This window comes from Mustela nigripes, chromosome 6 (assembly GCF_022355385.1).
Source record: "Mustela nigripes isolate SB6536 chromosome 6, MUSNIG.SB6536, whole genome shotgun sequence".
NCBI classification, from domain to species: Eukaryota; Metazoa; Chordata; class Mammalia; order Carnivora; family Mustelidae; genus Mustela; species Mustela nigripes.
The window spans coordinates 37,458,595-37,480,417 of record NC_081562.1 but is presented as its reverse complement, the minus strand read 5'-3'; the positions used below and the strand labels follow the sequence as shown (position 1 = coordinate 37,480,417).

Below are 21,823 nucleotides of genomic sequence, written 5' to 3'. Positions count from 1 at the left end.
AAGTGCTAACAGAAATTGGTTGCCCCAGATTAGGTTACTGTAAAAATAAATACCTTTATCCCATTTAATGGTAAAAACTGGGAAATATGAGCTAGAATGCCATGCACAAAATACAGACTGCAAATAGTTAAAGAGTAATTCTACCCATCAGTCAGGAACTAAGAAGCAAGCACTACTCCACATATTAAATAGTCATTTGTAAATTAGTGAAGTATTCAGTTCCTGGGGAAATTATCATGTTATGTGTAGAAGCTATTACAAACAGTATTTTGGAAAGCCTCTTATTTAGCCAAATCATTATATACTTTAGATCATGCCTAATTAGATGCCAAATTGTATACCGTAATTAAATTTTTAATGTTGGGTTTTACATTCTGAAATTAAATCTCTTATCAGAAAGCTTTTTGTTTTATCAGCAGCTTCAAATAGTGACCCAAATAAGGCAGCACACCAGCTCCCATATTAGGCCCCAAAGACCAACAATAAATTGCATGGAGCTTTTAGTTCAAGGCAATGAATAAACAGCACAAGATGAGCTGTTCCTCTGCCTATAAGTGTTTCCTCTCCCCATTCCTGGGCACACATCGGGTTCCAAATATTGCTTTAAAAATTATTTTTCCAAAATATTAATTTATTATAAAAAGTAAATATTTTGGTAAAACTCAGTTTTAGGTTAAAAAAATTTCATGAGCACTTGACGTGTATAAGCCAAGAAACCGCAGTCTAACTACTGACTGTTTTTCAGTCAAACTCCATTTTTATATGGACTTGGAAGTGGATTTTTCATCAGCTAAGTATTTCTCTTAAAACAAATGTCTGCTGCTAGCTTAAGACTATATCATCAAAGTTTTAGTCCTACTTGCATTCTTATAATTTCACTTTGTTCCTATACCATAAGCCCCAGCTCCTTACAACCCATTTATTTGTTTTCAACAAATACAAATAAAAGCGATGGAAAATAACATGCTAGAAGTTCAAAAATTGTCAGCCTATTGTCTTTAATAATAAACCACCTCTAGGACATTCTCCTGTCTCTGCTATTTGACTCTGTGTACCTACTAAAATCACTCTCTGCTTACTTCAGCTTCCCCTGCATAAAATACTCACTTAAAAGTGTGTCATTCTCAAAGTGTCAAACTGTCCTCAGTAAAACCCTATGTGCGTCCATATAAAATGCTACTCAAAAGTAGGTGCTGGTGGCCAGGGCTGCGACCTGCTGATGTGTCATAAGATAGTGGCAGGCCTCCAACAGCGGGACCTTATATCGGTCAGAGCACGCAGATGGTGATTGGAAGGACTCGATTCAGAGCTACAGTACTAAGACTCGTCTCCTACCGTCTAGCAATCCGAAAGGGTGATCTCCCTTCTGGACTGCAAGGCCATCCCAAAGCGTGTCGTGTATATTTCCTGCTCTATGTAGGTGCCGCTTTGAGGTGGTTTGTTTTTGGTCAGCCAAGGGAAGCTACTCACAGCAAGTCAGTGCTGCCTCCTTTGAGTGGCTTGTCAACATGAGTATGTGCGAACAGTGGAGTTGTCTAACCTCTGCAGTCTTGATGAAGCAACTGCGAACGGAGAAAAGGGCTTTAGAGGAACTTGGATGATGGAGTCCAGAACTCAGATGAGAAGGGTGACCCCCTGCGTAAAGGGATCCTTAACATATTAGTTGACCTTCTTTCTCTCAGACATGAGCCACTCCTATCCCTTCCCGCTAGACCAAGTTACTAATGAAAAGTTACTCCAGTGTGATTCAGCTGGGCTTTCGAGTTGTGTATTCCTCCTTAGAAGCCTGTAAGGAAAGCAGCTCCCCACCGCGCTTGTTTTTGAAGCAAAGATTGCTTCTAGAGAATTCCAGATAGTGGATTTTTCTCCCCTCTCCAAGTATTGGAGAACTTCTTCACTAATTTGAATCACATTAGATTCCTCATGAATTTTGTTAACATGTTCCATAATATTAACAAGTGAGATGTGTAGATCAGAGATCATGGTTTATACTGAAACTAATTTTAAGGGCCATGAGAGTGCTAACCTTGAAAAGAAATAACGACTCTGGGCAATTATCTTAATAAAGAGAGAGGGAAACTATTTTTTTTAATGCCTACCAAATAGAAATCACTTTGTGACTACTATTTCAAAGTGGTCTCTCCTTCAGAATGGCTGTTTTCCTTTGTGAAGTATGTCACACAAGTCTAATGTCCACAGAAGGAAATAATACTAATTGGGAAATTACTGTTGGCTTTGTGTTTGTTTAATTCTCTTCTCATAGTTGTGCTTGTTTATTTAAGGCCTTCTGCCTTGGTCAGAGGTGAAAATATCTGATGAGTTTGGGTTTCTAAGACAAAATATAAAACTCATAATATTCAAACATGTAGGGCGACCACAGAGTTAATTTCCATTCACTAAGGACCATTAGTCCAAATCCAACCTCTAACTAAACAAATTCTTTACTTTGAGAATAGAAGAGTAAAGAAACACAAATCATGCAGATGAGTATTGTTCTTCCTAGATGTGGACATTAGCCAAAATTGTCCTTTTTAGGATTTTCTAAATTCTTTTTAAAAATGTAAACGAGGTGCCATGGGTTCATGCATCAGCCGATTCCAAGAGTCTGGTTTTTGATGAAAGCAAAGTAAACTTCAAGCAGAGCAAACCAACTTAAGAAAAGAATTCCAGAAAGCTATGCAAGGTCAGAGAATGAGACTAGCTTTTGCTAAACAGTTTTTTTTTTTTGGTTCTGTTTTGCTTTACTTTATAAGCAGAAATGCAAAACTACTGTACCATCCGTTGTCATTTTCCTCGATTGCCCAGATGTTGTGGTTAACCTGAATCCAGCTGGTAACGTTTCTGAGGAGCCAGGCATCATGCTGATTCCGTGTACTTCACGAGGGGGAAACTGTCTTCTCCATGTTGACCCACGCCTGAAATTCTTGTCATCACTCTGCCAATAACAGAATTATAATCTGATGTGATAACAAGTAAACTAGTCCAGCTACTTAAAACTGTGTGCTTAGAAACAGGTAATATTGAGGATTTATATTCAGTCTGTAAAGCATACATCTGAAATACTGTGCTTTATATTGAGAGTTCTATTAATTCCAAAATGATAGCATAGGAGATTTGCAACAGAAATGCTTTTATAAAAATGTTCCTGTGACTTCAAATCTTAAGGTTTGCTATCTCTAAAAGTAAACAGTTTTGAAAATCTAAAGTAAAGCCACAAATGTTTCCCTGAAAAGAATATGACCTCTTCTTTGCTATACTTTAGGGCAACTCATGTTACTGTATGAGATGACATATTTAGTTTAACAGGTGTTGGGCAAACTGCATTTCACTCACAAACCTGAAGAACTGCTTCATGAATTTTACTTTTATGTTAACAAGAGAAAGGAAAAAGCTATGTTTGATACAGCCTGGAACACATGAGATACTACTGCCCATAGTCTGCGTAGGAAACTCTAAATTTGTCATATGTCAGATTTCAGCTGATACTAATTAACTTGTAGTTTACTGAAAAACCTGTGTAGCCTGGAAACCATCCTTTTAATGAATCCACACGCTCCTTAGATGCTACCGAAAGCAGAATATAATTCTGGTTGCTGTTTTACGAGTGTAATGCTGGTACATCATTATGATATACTCTCTTCTCTCTCTGTGCATACACAAAGTACCTGCTCAGATACAATGAACCTTCTCTGAGTTCGTAAGGAGTGATATGTAACCTAGTGTCTAACTAGTATTATTAAGCACAAATTTTTCTTATTGTCAAATTCTAAGAAACCTATTAATTGCTCTACATAGATCTTAGCTTCTTAGATCATTAAGTTTCTTATCTAAGCAATGGCTATCTATTCACCGAAGTTCCAGCTCAGTATGTGGGGTTGACCGTACTAGCTCAGGTGACTTCATTTTGGCATATAGAATAAAATAGGTCAACATTCATCTCAAATTACCGTGTTATAACTAAGACTATAAGGTATTCTTCATCATAGACTGCTAAGATAATTGACATTCAGAGTCATTTTGGAAAAGAAGATCATTAATAAAATTATATGTAAATCTGTATATCTCTATAGATAAAGCACCCAAATCTAAATTTTGTTTAGATTAAGTAGCCAGTTTATAGTTTAAGAGTTCTCTGCTATTCCTTTTCTCAGCTGCCAGGTTCTGCATGGTCCTGGGTCTAAAATGTTTATAAATCAAGAAGCAGAATTTCACAGTTATGGCCTCTCTGATTTCTTGAATTTTGAGAGTTCTTGCATAAAGATAAATATTCTTCAGTTCTATGAATCACTACATTACATTGTAGGGATCTACAGCTCCTATAATATATGGGTTAAGGAGTGAAAAATAAGCAATTAAGGATTTAAATAATGATTCCTTTTGCTTTTTTTGGGCAGGTAACCTAAAGCTTTTTTTTTTGTTTTAAATTAACATATAATGTATTATTTGTTTCAGGGGTACAGGTCTATTGTGTGACTCTTTATTTAATATAGTGTTACTGCAGAAAGCTAACAGGACCTACAAGTGACAGCATCAGAGGACAAAGTTTTCATGAGGTGAGGCTGAAAGATAACCACTTAACTGAAGTCAAAGTCTGTAGAAGCACATGAGCACTTCTCAAATTTTTTTTAGTGGAATCTGAATGTAATTAGCCCCAGAAACAAGTACACTCTGGTTCTGGGTAAGTTGTTTAAGCTATTTTTTGTTCACACCACCCCCTAAAATAAAAAAAAAATAAATAATAGATAAAAACAAAAACAAAAAAACTAGGACAAAAGAGACTGCAGAGTTTGAGTGAAAAAATCATGTGCCATACTTTTAACAATAAGAAAAAGATGCAGCGTATTTTAAAGGCAGATAGTCACATTCCATTTAGACCTTTCTGCTTTTTCCTTTCTTTCAGAAAGCAACACTGACTCATACAGGCTTGTATCTCTACTTGGCTCCTTTGGGTCAATCCACATTAAAAAATATAGCAATAGGGGCGCTTGGGTGGCTCAGTGGGTTAAAGCCTCTGCCTTCGGCTCAGGCCATGATCCCATGGTCCTGGGATGGAGCCCCACATTGGGCTCCCTGCTTAGAAGGGAGCCTGCTTCCCCTCTCTCTCTGCCTGCCTCTCCGCCTACCTGTGATCTCTGTGTGTCAAATAAATAAACAAAATCTTAAAAAAAAAAAAAAGTAAAAATAAAAATATAGCAATAAACAGATCTTTAATAATTTTTATTAAAATTCCTTTTGAGGAAGTAGAATAATTGTGTTCAAAAGGATACAGGGTTTATGTAGACTATCTCTTTGATTCAACAATTAAGATTAAGGACAAAAGATTATCAAACAACTTATAAAATGAAAGTAAATTCACTATTAACTCGGTTTTAAAAATATGAATCATTACCCTGATTGGACAGGAGTATGAATTTATAGGAAGTTAGCTGATGTCAAGACTGTAGAGCTAATCTGTCTATAACCTTCTCTGCAAATGGGTTTTATAAATCAAAGATCATTGCCCTGCCCATTTGAATGTGGAATAATTGACTCATTTGAGGATTTCCTGGGTTCATTCACAAAATTATTTTAATGAGCTTTTTTTCTATAGCCAAGAAACACCTGCATTTTGCAATTTGCGTTTGTTACTTCATACTCTGGTTTTCTTTTTACTTCTTCCAGAAAGGGCCTGTAAAAAACTCAGAAGGGGGGCTTCTGGGTGGCTTAGTGGGTTAAGCCTCTGCCTTTGACTAGGGTCATGATCCCAGGGTCCTAGGATCTAGCCCTGCATTAGGCTCTCTGCTCAGCAGGGAGCCTGCTTCCTCCTCTCTCTCTGCCTGCTTGTGATCTCTGTCCATCAAATAAATAAATACAATCTTTAAAAACAAACAAACAAACAAACAAACAAACTCAGAGGACTGTTAAAGTCCTTGTGCCCCTTGTGTTCCTTTATCTCAGGAGGCTTACTTACATGTTTATTATTTTCCAAATAATTTAAACATGCATATATGATGCTTGGGCTTTTTACATTCCATATGGCTTTCAAATCCTATGACTGTTGAAATGTTTTCATATGTTTTTAAGGAAAACTCAATATCGCTATCTAAAATAATGAAAAGCTTCCCTTTTACTGAAAGCCACTTTTCTCCTCATTTTAATATCCTAAAATTTCCTGTGAAGATATACTGATATTTAAAAAATAAGCACATTCCTTATTAAAAAGCTGAATTTATCAGGATTAGTGTTATCATTGCTTTTTTTTAATGTCACTCAACATAATTCTGTAGTCACAGCTCATAAAAGAGACTGTTTCTGAATAACTCCTTCATGTTCCTAACTGCTGATACAATATTTATGAATTCATAAAGGTTTTTCCGAAACCAAATAAGTCATAAAATTTAATATTTACGAACAATAGTGGGGAAAATTCTAGATTCTACCCAGGGAACAAGCATCTGATTAATTTTTGAGCACTATTTCTTGAAAGCCGTTTTATCTGTACTCTCTGAGATCCCTTGTGAATGATACAGAAGGACTTACTTCGTCCAGTCGCCGTTCGGTTCCCAGAGCCAAGAGGTTATTGTACTCTCTTTCGAGGATCTGCCTTGCCTGTTGACATGAAAGTACAGTTATCGTTGCAAAAGTCACATTATATTTTAAAAATAATGAAGATTGCATTCCTTTGAGAAAACATTACAAATCTAACTTATTTATGGGGGCTTAAGTTTTTAGTCCTCCATGGCTACAAGCCATTGTAAGTTTTAGTTATAAATATAAGGTAGGGCAATTTTCTTTAGTCTGTGGACAATGGAGAGATGGCCACGCATACATGTCTGAGGTCAAGGGGCACTGACCTCAATTTATTTTACTCCAAAGTAAGTAAAGTAAGTCGCCTTACTTCAATCCAACTGAGTATTTTATATAAACTTTGCAATATATAAAAACAAAATAAAAAGTGAAGTTGACTGCCAAATTTTTGTCACATCTATGTCTAATATTTATCAAGTCTATTCTCAAACCTGGCCAATGATCATTATTTGGGGGAACTTGAGATACCCAGGATTCCTATACCCTATCTCTGGGTATCTGATTTCTTAGGCCTGTGATGAAGTTTGAAGGCTTTAAGTTTTTAATGAACTCTGACAATTTCAGATAATTATCCAGGCTGGGGAATCAATGGCATCCTCATTGCTAAGTGTCTGTCTAATTCAGACATGCAAATAGAAATGAACACCTCTCAGAAAGGCAGAGACTGAAAGCCATCTGCCAGGGATATTGTTTTGGGAAATCTGGCATTCAGCTGGAAGGTTGGACTACATAACCTCTAAATCCCTTTTCCTGCTTAATTTTATGATTTTGTTTTGGCTAGAAATCCAGTGGCTTGAAATTAAAGCCCCAGTGACACATTTCAAAGGTTGAGCTGAGCTAACTGTCATTAGAAATCATAAATACACAGCCGACTTTTATTTTGTCCCTAAAAGTTTAGTTTATCGTTATATAAATTAGGACAGTGCAGTGACAGCATAAAGGGGCTTGCCTGGGTGTTCTGTGTTGGAATCTGTAGTAATAATGCTAAGCTGCTATAGTCAAAGTTCTCATCCAGGGCTATAAGGGAGCCGTGCACACCGCTTTCAAGAATGTTATTTGCATATTCTCGAAGTCCAATTGCTTGTATCCAGCGAATAACTCGATCATTGCTCCACACCAACACATCTAGGAAAAGAGGTGCATCATTTTAGGCTGCATATTTAGGTATTTTGCACGATAAATAAACCTATCGGCTGTAATGAGTCACAGGTATCTGGCCAAGTCAGCATTTATGCCGATTGCTTGATCCACTCGCTGATGTACCTGACCCCCTTGTGTTGTATGTATTTACCTTCTTGTAACTCACCTAGGCTACTTGTAGCCTAGGGAAAAAAAAAAAAAAAGTTGTCATTGGAAGAGTGTTTGTTATCACTGAAAAGCACTTCCATCACCCAGAACACCATGTCTCAAAGTGTTTCCTGTTTCCGTTCTGGAGCTCTAGGGGTCTGTCTGAAGTTCAGTGATTTTATCACCAGATGGGGACATTTCTCATTTGTGTCTTGATACATAGCTCTTCAGTGAAGATGACAAAATGAGAAGCTAGTATGGTTCTTCATCATTGTTTTTTAACTACTCATTAAATATTGAATGTGGACTAGAGATCCTGTTTTTTTTTTTTTCTTTTACCTGAAGCAGTAAGTCAAAGAACTGAGCAGTAAGATAGGACAAGGATTCCATAGTGTGCTACTTAACCCACGACTTTGTCAATTCATTATTTTTCAATCACTTATTAATGCAAAAATCAAGCACTCGGTCAAGTCACAAGTGGGGGGCAGCGTATTTATATATTGTTTAAGTTTTTCAACACATTTGTCCTAAGGCATTCACTTATCAAGTTAGGATTGTGCATACCATTAAAGCAACAGAGTGATACCTCTGCCCCACTGGGTCCCCTCATGTCAGGTTCTCAGTCTCTGTCCTCACGTCAGCAGTAACCAGTATTCTATTTTTAGTACAGATTAGTTTTTTGAGGTTTGATTTTTTTAGCTTTTATAAATGAAATTGTACAATATGTACTTTTGTGTCTGTGTCTTTCACTCAATATGGATTCATCTGTGCTATGGAAAACAGAATTCTCTTGCTTATTTTCATCATTACTTAGTATTCCATTGTACGATTATGCCACAATTGATCCATTCTACGGTTGATGGACACTTGGCTAAATTCCACTGTGGGTATTAAGAATAGTACTGTTTTGAATACCCACAGGTATACTAAATCAATTCTACTCTCACAATTTAAATCTCCAGTGGCAATGTATAAAAATCTGCATCTTTACCAATACTTTGTATTTTTCATATGTTTTGTTTTATTTGCTTGTTTGTACCCGTTATGGTAAACCTGTTGTTGTTATACATTGAGTTGTGTCCCCGCAATATTCGTATGTTAAAGTCCTAATCCCCACTACCTCAAAATGTGACATTATTTAGAGATATGTTCTTTATTGAAGTAATCTAGTTAAAATAAGGTTATTAGGGTGGGCCCCTATCCAATATGATGATTTCCTTCCAAAAAGGGGAAAGTTGGAAGTAAGATATGCACACAAGGAAAACAACATGCCGATTAAGGCAGAGATCAGGGTGACGTGTTTAAAGTCAAGAGACATCAAGATTGACAGAACACCACCAGAAAGTAGGGGAGAGGCATGGAACGGGGTCTTCCTCAGAGCCCTTAAAAGGACCAACCCTGCTGACATCTTCATCCAGCCCCAGAACTATGAGACAATATATTTCTGTTGTTTTCCAGAAAAAGTATAAAGAATACTTTGGGAAATACAGTAGCTTTTTTTCTATTGAAACTTTAAGACAACCTCTACTTTTAAGAGTATTTTTAAGTTCACAGCAAAAGTGAGCGGGAAGTGCGGTGTTTCCATATAGCCCCTGTCCCTGTAGACACACAGCCCTCCTGACTATAAAATTCCCCACCAGCGTGCTCCATTGTTCCATTAGGCAAACCGGCATTGACACCAAGTCCACAGCTAATATTAGGGTTCATTCTTGGTGATGTACACTCTACAGGTCTGGACAAATGTATAGTGACATGTATTCATCATTATACTATCATACAGAATAGTTTCACTGCCCTAAACATCCCCTGTGCAACATTTATTTATCCTTCCCTCTCCACTCAACAGGCAACCACTGACCAATTGTTCTTGTGCCCATAGTTTAACCTCTTCCAGAATGCCATATAGTTGGAATCATGTGGTATGATTCTTACAGTATAATCATGTACTACTTTTCTTTCAGTTAGCAGTATGCGTCTACAGTCCCTCCCCGTCTTTTCACGGTCTGGTATTTCATTTCTTTTTAGCCATATTGAATCTTTATATATAGATTAATTCACATATTAATTTGAATCATATGGCCTATCATTAATTACTTGGATTTTCTATATATCTTTTCCAATCCTTATTTTTTTTTTCATTTAGTGAGGAATATGTGAAGAAAGACTCATAATGCCCACCTCCCAGTCTTACTACCATTTTCCTGTTTCAGCCAAAGCAGAATGAATTTCTTTAGGGAGAATGTTTACTGTCTCCCTTACACTTATGGGTCTTTCTTTCTTCATGTCTTCAACAAGGCAAAAGACTTTAATGCTCTTTACTATATAGAGAAATTTTATAGTACACACACACACACACACACACACACACACATTCCTTCACTGGTTCTCCATGGGTCATTCCTAAAGTATATATTTTCCTCTGAGTTTTCATTAGCTTGTTCCACTAAGGTGTTAAATCTCAGAAAATGGGATATAAGTGGGTTAGTATTATACTGTGGTTAAATTAACAACTGCTGTTGATAACAACTGATTGATTCAAATGACTGGCTGCACTAAACTTGCACTTCAGACACTGGGCAGGTATGGCTGACAGCATCGGTCTCCAATTGCCTTCACTAAGTGCGGGATTTTTTAAAAGTAATGCTACAACCATTTTCTCAAAAAATAACAAAACTGCTCAGTTTTCTTTGCATGAAGTGGATCTGTAAGTAGGAAGAGCTTGTTCTTTTCTAGAGATGGGCTTATATTTTGACATTTGAATTTACCGTATTTCTGCAAATCTAGACAAAACATTTGTATTTACCGTATTTCTACAATATATCTTTATTAAAAATATCATTGCCATACCTGTAGCTTAGAGTCCTCAAATTTATAAAATTATGAATAGAAAATAATTCATTTACTTATAAGGTGAAGGTAAATAAAGCACTAATCTAAACCTTATTCCTTCTGAACAGCAAATTGCTGTTTACAAAAAAATTACAGCAATTTGCTGTTTACAAAAAAAATACAAAAAAATTGTAAATCAGATTCCTTTTTATAAATCTATTTTTAAGAAAAATTTATGCCCTGACTTTAAAGCTTTTTGTAAGGATCCTCTTGACCTCACCAATAAATGGCTAGACATTAGTGTTGACTGTTTCCTAGCAACAAATTAAATGTTAGTACATTCTTGATATTCACATGGTTCCCTCATTTCAGAAAGCTGTTTATTAAGGTCAAGGTTAATTAACACTTCAGATAATAACAGAGACCCCTCGTTAGCATCAAGACTTATTCCTGCAAATGTCATTGGATCAGTTACAGGAAACAGTGGCTATTTACGATCTCACTCACAGCCTCCTATCATATGGAACTCTGTGTGTACAATCCTAGTGAATCACAGCAGTTTTTCTCAGGGCTATGCTATAACCAGTAGCTGCCAAAAACTAAAACAATATTTGGTATAGGGCCAAATGGGTAATTTCTCCTTCTCTTTTACATCTACCTATATATGAAACATCCCATGTGGTGAGACCAAGCATAATAAAATCTAATTGGAAAAAATACTTAAGAAAGAAAACTAGAAAGTGGTTTCCCATGGGTAAAATCTATTTGTGTGCTAAAACATCTTTTGTTAGGTCAAACATAGACTTCTTTCTAAGGTCTTTCTTTGATCAATTCATTCCCAAATTTCAATTCAACTGAATGACAAAGTACTGAAAACAATTTGCAATTTCCTGGGGCCCCAAAATAAAGTGAAATCAAACAGCTCAATTTTGATAATGGAAAAACACTTTCTTGCTCCCAAGTAATGAGTCAAATGAACTGTTACAAGAAATCCATTGTGTGTCTATCTATTCTCCAATGAACCATATATAGAAAAATATATTAACCAATCACCTTCACGTGCATTCAAGCCCATTCTACTAGAATTAATGTGCTGTCCCAAAACTGCCAAAGATAAAAGTAATTTCTGACACTGTTTATCACAAATGAAAATGATAGAAGTCTAAGATAATCCTAAAGAATGAAACAGCACTAAACTTGGATAGGAAGGAAAGGGTAAGGTAACATGCAGCACATACTATTTTCATATTTAAAGTGAACCCCCCAAAAAAGTGAGCCCCAAAGAAAGTGAGGATGAAAACTGACTCATGCCTAACTATGAACAGTTAATGTACAAACACTTCTTGAATTTGATGAAATGCTCCCACATATCAACCCTTGGTGAAGAGTAAATGGGAACATTGCTTGTATCCAAAATCTTCAACAAAAAATTTGGTGATATTTCCCTTAATGAGAAATTTTTTCCTTTGAAAAAGTATAAATGGACCTAAGTGGACTGCTGACTTTTACTGAAAAAGACCCATAGATACCTATACCCAACAATGAAATTTTCTTTCAACAACAGTAATAAAAGTAAAGTGGTGCCTAATAAATATAGGATCTAAAATGTTCTTTTAAACAATTCTTTCCCCTGTATATTAAGGTACTTCTCAACATTTAGAGGATTAATATTAAATATAATACTTTTATAATCTGTAATATGGAGTGTCTTTTCTTATTCAAATCAAACCTTTTTGTACACACAATAATTGCAGCAATTAGCAATGCTTCTAAATCATTTCTTTGACTTAACAATTATAGCTAAAATTATTAATGGATTAGTCTCATTTATAGAGGTAAAATATCTGTGTAGCTTCTATATAAAATTCCTGTATAATTTCTGTAACCATAGTACAAAAATAAAATTTCTAAGCACCGAAAGAAAATTCAAATGCTATAAACCAAAGGTGAACTGCTATAAATAAATTATATACCATATTTCTCTGAATCATATGAGAATGTTCTATTAAAACTTTGACAAAAATATCTACCTGAAGATATCTTTAGGACAAACAGACTGTATAATTATCAGGTTAAAAGGAGTACATCTCAATTTATTCATTTGTTCATGTTTCATTTGTTCATAAGGGTGTCAACACAATTTTTTAAAAATTCAAGAATACATTCTAGATGGGATGGATATTCACCTTATAGAGTGATGCTATCTTTTTTATGTTTATGTTTAATGTTTCCTAAAAGCAACAAAAAAGAAATAATGATGACACTATTCTAACTAGTGACATAAATAATTATGCTATTTAGTGACCTTGTAACATATAGAGCATTTGGGGTTCATAAAAGTGAAAGCTAAAAATCCCAGAAAAAAAGGCATTTGATATGAAAGAAAGATATACTACCTTTGATTTCATGTTGGCTTGCTTCCCGTCTTCTTTCTAGTTCTTTTCTGTCATAATTCAACCTCTTTAAGCACATAATTCCATATTGTAAACTTGTTCTGTTATTTTTTTTAAAAAAAGTAGAAAACACATTGAATTTATTCAGCAGATAATAAATGTTCTTTGATTAAGCATAGTCAACACTATGCACTACTTCTGAGGGCAACGGAGTAACAAATTACATTGGTAATTAAATCCTTTAGTACTGGTGGGAAACAAACTACAGTTATTTTAAGCACATGTATTTCTAAAAAGTAAAAATATTAATTTCAAAATAAGAAAACCATAGTCTTGAAAAGAACTGTGGATTATGTTGTCCATCCATTTCTTTTTCTTCCATCAAGCTATTTTGACATTATTTGTAGACAAATGAACACTTAACTCATTTGGAAAGAATTTAAAGCCACTATTATGATAAAAGGAAGAAATTTATAAGAAATGGGTACTTTCTTCTTAAGCTGATGAGAAAAACATATAAACACGTGAATAAGTTAAAGTTAGACAGGGAGCCACATACCAAAATGAATAGCTACCCCCCTCAATGCTACAGAATATGTGAAAAAAATGAGTCAGCGGATAATGAAATTCTGTGTGGAAAGGATATTGTGGAAGAGTAGAAAACTGATCAGATCCTTAAAGGTCAGGTAGCAGAAAAGGGGTTATTAAAGTAAATGCAGCGCCTGAACACAGGGTTGCCAATGAAATTTTAAATGTGTGGTGATAGTGAGACATACTGTACAGGGTTGGAAATCCATGCCAGAAAATAAGGAGGAATATGATTCCATATGGAGAATCGGGTAACATAATGGAAAGCCTGAATTCAGCCTAAGTGTGGAATACATCTAGGTGATAGAGAGCTGTCTGGATGGTTTTTGCAGCAAAAAAAATTGATCATAATTTTTTTTGTTTTTGGTTTTGGTGTAGGAAGATTAACCTGGCAGGAAAATCAGAGATGGGGAACATAGGTAAACCTAAGGCTAGGGAAATCAATTAAGGGGTCAATGCTGTGAAAATAAAGGGCACAGAAAGGACAATTGCCATGAGCATACAAAGAAAATCCAGATACTAGAGATGTTCAGAGAGAAGAAAGAAGACATGGTGATATTAAATATAAAAGACGTGAAAGAGTACAATAGGAAAAAAGAATTTCTAGGCTTCAAGAGTAAAGAGCATTGTTATTAGTGATTTCTTGTTTAGAAATACACACAAATTTAGCCATACACACTGGCCAGCTTACACCCAAGCACTGGATGCATTTCTAAGCCTTCCATTTTAATAAGAACAATGCTGAGTTAAAATATTTCAGAATCAGAAGAAATGGGAAAAAATCAAAGTGTTATGGGCTGTATTATGTTCCCTCAAATTCAAGTGTTCAAGCCCTAATCCTCAGTATTTCAGAATAAGACTATATTTGAAGATAGGGTTTTTAAAATGGTAAATCAATTAAAATATAGCCCTTAGGGTGGGTACTCTTCCAGTCTCACTGGTAGGTGCTCTCATACGAACAGGAAATTTGGGGGTGTCTGATGGATTCAGTCAGAAGAGTGTGTGACTCTTGATGTTGGGGTAGTGAGCTTGAGCCCCATGTTTGGTGTAGAGCTTTCTTTAAATGATTAAATACTTTTTAAAAAAAAAATAAGAGGAAATTTGGACATGCAGAGAAACTGGGAAAGTACACACTCAGAGGAAAGATCGTGTAAAGACACAAGAAGAAGTCAGCCATCTGCAACCCAAGAAGAAATCAATCATACTGACACCTTCATCTTGAACTTCTTGACTCCAGAACTGTGATCAAATCAATTTCTGCTATTTAAGCCACACAGTCAGTGGTATTTTGTTATGGCAGCCCCAACAAATTAATGTAGTGGAAAAACAGATAACACTGATGTAATAACAGCTACAGACATCAGGTAGCTTGAGGTTAAACCAATGGTTCTTGGCTCATTTCTGTCAAGTGTTTATCAGTAATATAAAATTGTACTATAAGGAGGATATATATTATTACATCAATGTCTACTATATGGAAAGCTGGGCCATAACGACAGTGGGATGCTCTATGCAGTCGGTTCTACCTGCTTTAGGTCAGAACTAAGCATAGCATAAAGATGAAGCTCGTGTATTTCCCTGAACCAAGAGAACCCCACTGTTTCTGTAATTTTTATTTAAAAAAAAAAAAAACCTTGATCAATGTAATAATCATTTTTACTATAATGTAAAACAAAAGTCAATCAGTGAAGAATGGGAAACAGCTGCAAATATGTAATCAAAGATTCTAATATTTGAAAATCTACTATAACCACATAAAATTTGAGTTCAAGGAGAGGGAACTCACTGCCTAATAATGTGTATATGATAGGGTAATTGGGAGTCCTACAAAGCTGTTCTTTCTATTGAACAGAAATCATTCACCCTACTATCTACAATTATTTGAACTAGAAAAGCACATGTTCAACAGAGCAAATATTATTCTTCCATCATGTAATAATATCAAAACAGGAAAACTAAAGTCTTTCCTTATCCAAGCTAAATATCTTTAATTTATTCAACTTTTCAGGGTGCCTAGGTGGCTCAGTCAGTTGGGTGTCTGACTCTCAGTTTCTGCTAGGGTCATGGTCTCAGGGTCATAAATCAGGATCATGTCTCAGGGTTGTGGGACTGAGCCCCACACTGGGAGTCAAGCCTGCTTAAGATTCTCTCTCCATCTCCCTCTGCCTTCCTCCTAGCTTGCATGAGGATTTACTTGCTCTCTCTCCCTCTCGTTCTCTCAAAATAAAAAAAACAAGTTAAATTAAATATATTTTAAAAAATTAATTTAACTTTTCCACTGGACTCTTAGCACTTTATCAATAACAATTTAATGCCTATATATTAATACAGTTTCTTATTGTCATCTCACCATATGGTAGAACTTCACTGAGTCTGACAATAAACACAGTCTAAATATGTCCTGTAAGCCATTAACCAAACCTGAGATTTTTATTCTAAATATGTCCTGTAAGCCATTAACCCAAACTGAGATTTTTGTGCCAAGTATAAATCATAACTTTTTCACTTGATCTACTTCTAAATCATGGATTCCCATCCAACATTTTAATGGTTTCTAAAAACCACATCACACTTATCTCTACTAAATTTAATCCAACAGTATCAACAACTGTATTAAGATTCAAAACATCTCCATAAGTTTAATTGAAGAGCTGCAATTATTATCTCTTTATCCTAATTTTATGTCATCAACGTATCTGATTTTTTATACCATTTTCATTTTAGTCGCTAATTAAATGTTGGACAGGATGTGAACAAATAGGGGTTTGCAAACCCAAATCATCTAGATTTATATTTATTAATTTATCATAATAAAAAACTACTTATGAAACCATAAAACAAACTCAACTATAGAGAACAAACTGAGGTTGATGGAGAGAGTTGGGTGGGGGAAGGGTTAAATGGGTGGTGGTATTAAGGAGGGCACTTTTTGTGATGGACCCCCGTGTTGTATGTAAGTGATGAACCATAAATTCTCCTGAAATTAGTAATACGCTGTATGTTAACTAACTAGAATTGAAATAAAAACTTAAGGGGCACCTGGGTAACTCAGTCTTTTGGCTCAGGTCATAATCCAAAGGTCCTGTGATTGAGCCCCCACACTGGGCTCCCTGCTCAACAAGGAGTCTGCTTTTCCTTCTCCCTCTGCTCCTCCCCCCTGCTCGGTGTGCTCTCTCTCTCTCAAACAAATAAATAAATCTTTAAAAAATAAATAAATAAAAACTTGAAGTGAACAAAAAAGAATCATAATCCAATCGACAATTTCTCACATAACCTACAAAGATATCAGCATGACACTTATGACATGGTATTATAACAAGCTTCTTCTTCCCCCCAGATGGTAAACAACTTGAAAAAAGAGGTTACATCTTATTCATGGGTCCTTATGGCTGTCTCACAACTCATTCAGTGTTTTTTTCTGAAAATTAATGCACAAATAAAAACATTAAAAGATTTATATGAAAACAAAGAAACAGCTTCTTCAGAGAATTCCTTCTCAAATTTTTTCTGATATATACCCAAATTATATAATTTACAACTATATGTATATTTATAGAGTTGAAACTGACTTAATTTTATTCTTAATAAATAATTTCCTAATATAAAAACATACACAGATACAAATCACAAATATGGAATTTCTAAAAGATACAGAAAAAAAGTTATATTGCGTTGTGTATATGTGTGGTTCCATAAACTTTGAGCTCATAATATGTACACACCTCTGTATTAGATAGTCACTGCAATTTGCTGCATGAAAATATGTGCCAAGTATATGCACAGAGATGTTTTGAATAGCATAATTCTCTATTTCTTAGACATCTTTTTGTTCTAGTAATATATACGTTATTTACTGTTTCATTTTAATTACTGTTTGAAAAAACCTACCGATGGAAGCTATCCACCATTTTTAAATGGACGCGAAGATCTTTTTTTGTTAGGTGATCTAACATTCTTGCATCTACCAAGCATTCCATAAAATAACTTCTGTATTGAGGTAACCCCAGGCTGGGAAGCCATTCATTTCCAATCCACTCGTGGTTCATATCTCCATAAGCCAGAGTCTGTAGAAAAACCGGACACTAGAATTGTTTTATAGCAGTCAAGTTTCTTAGCCAATAAAATGAGATGGTAATAGGAGGATATTGCATATTCTTATAACTGACATTTAATTAATATGCTATATGGGAAAAAAGCAGAAATAAGACCTAGCCTTTAAGTATTTGACTTAATTGGACAAAATGGAACTCTGGGTACATGGATCGTGGCACCTGCTTACAGAAAATGATTGTGTTTGTTTTGTATTCTCAGAAGAAATTACATTCTATACAAATATACATTTTTAAATTAAAAAATAGAATTAATGGTACAATATAAACGCTAAGCTTAAAGATTCTTTGTATAGTTAAATTTATTTAATTTAATTGATTTTTATCTATCAGCTAATACCCCACCATTTCCTTCTCTTGCTGTGGTATAATGGCAAATCTCAAGGTGAAAATAGAAACTTTGGTAAACAAATAGAGAGAGGAGCAACAAGGGTAAGAGATTGCATGCAGTGTGGACACTGTTGCTATCTAGTGAAGCATGCAGACAGGGTCCATAAAAGTCATTGGAAAGAATCAGTCTCTTTTAGGTATACAGACTCTGTACTTAAGAAATAGGGTATCATCAAAAAACAAAGACAAATACTCTAGTTACTTAATGTAACAATATGAGTGAACTCATCTAACTATTGTTCATGATAGCCAAAGTGAAAACCAAGTCAACCATCGCCTTTAGACCAATTATTAAAAAGGACTATCACTACCTACTAATTTTACAGCATCTTTTATTCAGTTCTTTACGTTACAACCAAGTCACACTTGTAATTATAACATGTATTTCTAATGGAAGTCTCAGGGGCTCCCCTTCTTTTGTGTGTTCTTAAAAAGGATGAAATTCTTACCAAAATCAAACTCAAATACCACCCTAATTTAATGCATGTTTAAATATAGGTCCTAGTAATAACTACCAAATTTTCCTCATTAGTCAAAGGTTTGAATCAGATGCGCGATCACATGCATTAATTCTTTTGGTTGCATGTCATGTGGAAATGCTGAAAAATGTGCAGCTTCCTTGCAAACACACATGCTTGTTCAAAGTACAGATTCCTGTCTCATATAGTCATCTCAGTTAATGGAAGGGGCTTTGGACCTGCAGGCTCAGTGTGGACACACAGCCTTCGACCCCAGACTGCCCACACTTTCCATTATACTTTAAAGCATAAGTTTCATAAGGTTTTTTTTTTTTTTAACACCCCCTTTTATATCCAACTTGAATGATTCCTGATTAAATATATTCAGGGGCAATTTCAGAGAAATTTAAGTTACAGTTCATTCTTTTGAAAAAGAAAGAAAATTTCCCTTTCAAAGTGGCCAGATATGAAATGATATTCATTTTCTTTGCAAAATATGGAGATTTAAAAAGACATATAGAGTATTAAACATAGCATATTCAAATATACGTATAAGGCTAACTAACCTAAGCTAAGTGAAGATTTATAATATTATGACATACTACAGTTTCTTACTTTATATCCTCATAGCATACTAAATGATATTGTTTTAGAGCATAGGAATTTCCTACCTGGGCCCAGCTTCCTTCCTCAGATTCTTTCTGTGTTAGCAGCAGGGAATGATTAATAAAGCAGATAAATATAAATTAATCTCAAATGAAGACAGTAAAAATTATTCTAGCGGAAGCAAAACTGTTTGTTATTGAAAATGCTATGACTTAACTAGATAAATACACTGATCCTTTTTCAAACCCACAGTAATCAATTTAGCAGTTCAATGGCAACCACATAGTTTCTAGTTAATTCCAATTAAACATACACACATATGACATATGGACTTTTCATGATACATTTGATCTGGTCATCCCAAACTTTTTTTAATTCTTAAAAGTATGTTATTTTCCAAATGTCAATGTAAAAAAAAACCTACAATAAAAATTCCTGATTATATACATACAAGTATACAACACATGTAAATGTATACACACACACATATACACACACACACACAATGAAATAAAAATCTAACAAAGTAAATTAATGAAGTACACAAAGTAACTGTTTCCCTCTAACAAAGCTTTGTAGTAATCAAATAGATTTCAGCAACAGTCAACAACAAACAAAAGTAAACAAGAGTAAAGCCCAACAAACTGAACTAGAAATATAGTTAGAAAATGACACTGACATTTTTATCCTTCATAAACTAGATAATCAATTTTTCACATACAGATACAACCAAAAGAACATTAAATTAAAAGCAGCTGCTAAGAATAAAATGTATGACATACTCAGCTTTATTTTAAATGAAAAATGATTATATGTAATATTATATTTTTAAAAGCTGACAGTTATAATCAAAGTCACTAAAAATTTCTTTAAGCCTGTGCTTCGAGTATCAAATGAACAGAATTTTCTGGAGGGGTGGAGTTTTAAGTTCTGTATTGGTAAAGTACAAGAAATTAAATGATTATATTTAAAATGAGTCTTCGGGGCACCTGGGTGGATCAGCCGGTTAAGCATCTGACTCGATTTTAGCTCAGGTCACTATCTCAGGGTTGTGTGAGATTGAGGCCCACACTGGGTGGTCAGTGAGGAGTCTGCTTGGGATTCTCTCTCCCTCTCCTCTTCTCTCTCCCTCTACCCCTCCCCTCTTTCCCTCTCTCAAATAAATAAATAAATCTTTTTTAAAAAAGAAAAAAAAAAGGAGTGTTCAATCGGAACTTTTCTATTACATGTTTAATTGGGTTTGAGAACATGCATTGCCTGTGCATACGCCCAATACTAAGAGATATCGGTTAGTAAAAATTCCCCGTGTTGCGAAATGGATAAATAAGCATTATAAAATCATTGATTATTGCTTGCATATTACTAACTCTTCCGATATTAACCACATTATGATCATCTAGCCCTGCTTCATTTACAATGTCCAAGCACAGTAAAATGAAACCTTAATGAATAATGTTAGTTTTCATGCATTTCATTAGGTAAACATACCCATTACTCTGATCTGTCATACACACAATAGCTCTCTCATCCCAGTAACAGTCAAAGGACTTTTCTTCATGTTTAACAAAGCCGTAAGACTAACCGTTTTTGCTGGAGCGGCCAGATTTTCCATTTCTTCATGGGTCACCCAAACGTTGCCTGAAGGCTAGGGAGGAGGCCCGGCGGGGGAGCAGTGGGGTCCACGGCAGGGAAGCAGTGGTAAAGAAGAAAGGCAGCAGAACTGTAAGTTACCAGTCCCAAGGCAACGGGACAGTGCTCCTGCTTCTACAACATGCACAGGAGAGACAGCATTGCTGGTCTGCTCACAGCTTCCTTTTTCTTCTACTTAAAAAGATTAAATAGAAAGAGGGATGCTGTGAAGCTCCTGTGGGATAGATTTACAATGATGCTCCTGTGATTATTAATCAGGAAAAAGGACAGACCAAGATTTGCATTTCAAAGGTAGGTAGCTAATGGATCCATTTATTTGTTTGTTTTTGTAATCATAAAGAACTGATTAAATTTGATCTGTAGAGGAATGTATTTACTTTTCTTCAGAACACAAAGGCACAGGTACTTTGTTGTGCAATTACCAGTATGTCATTCACAAAAGTTTTGATTCTTCCTTGTCCTTGAAAAGAGAAAATTGGTGGTCAGTACAAAGCGGAAGAAAGCATTATCATCACCTGTCTGGAAACTAGTATCAGCTTTTCCCACACGATTTCTCCCTTCTATAATTCCTTAAGTATGCTGTTTTCCTATATTCTTGGAAAGGAAAAGGAAGTGAAATGCTATTTTTAATTTAAAAACTATTTTCTTCAACCTTACTAAATGTCAGAAATTACAAAACCTAGGATACCCAATTACTCAGCAGTGCCCTATACCATTATAGAGAAGAACATGATGTAAAAGGAAATTTTCCTTTTTGCAGGCATTATTCTTTATAAAGTCTCATTTGCTTTCTAAATAAAATAACCCATGATATTTGCTCTATACTGAATAATGCACAATTTCTAAACCAAAATCCAGTTAGTAACATACAGATGTGACATATTGTTGATGGGAATGGTTACTGGAACCACTTATTAAATTTCACCGTTTCACTGGGAAATCCTTA

General features: G+C 35.1%; 1 protein-coding gene across 11 annotated transcripts in view; it reads right to left on the bottom strand.

Moving 5' to 3' along the window:
* The window catches only part of PPFIA2 (PTPRF interacting protein alpha 2), a 493,640-nt gene that overhangs the window by 3,673 nt on the left and 468,144 nt on the right, over positions 1-21,823 (bottom strand). For 5 of the 11 annotated variants that reach the window (XM_059402392.1, XM_059402391.1, XM_059402396.1 and 2 more), the window contains 8 exons: positions 20,810-20,872; positions 19,293-19,322; positions 17,553-17,746; positions 13,080-13,177; positions 7,517-7,692; positions 6,520-6,588; positions 2,776-2,935; positions 1,471-1,562 (listed from right to left, as the gene is read on the bottom strand). In XM_059402392.1, the coding sequence (XP_059258375.1) occupies positions 1,504-1,562; positions 2,776-2,935; positions 6,520-6,588; positions 7,517-7,692; positions 13,080-13,177; positions 17,553-17,746; positions 19,293-19,322; positions 20,810-20,872 (849 nt within the window). In that variant the 3' untranslated portion in view covers positions 1,471-1,503. The remainder of the gene's footprint in view (positions 1-1,470; positions 1,563-2,775; positions 2,936-6,519; positions 6,589-7,516; positions 7,693-13,079; positions 13,178-17,552; positions 17,747-19,292; positions 19,323-20,809; positions 20,873-21,823) is intronic. The other 6 variants (XM_059402393.1, XM_059402402.1, XM_059402401.1 and 3 more) reach the window with 2 other exon arrangements.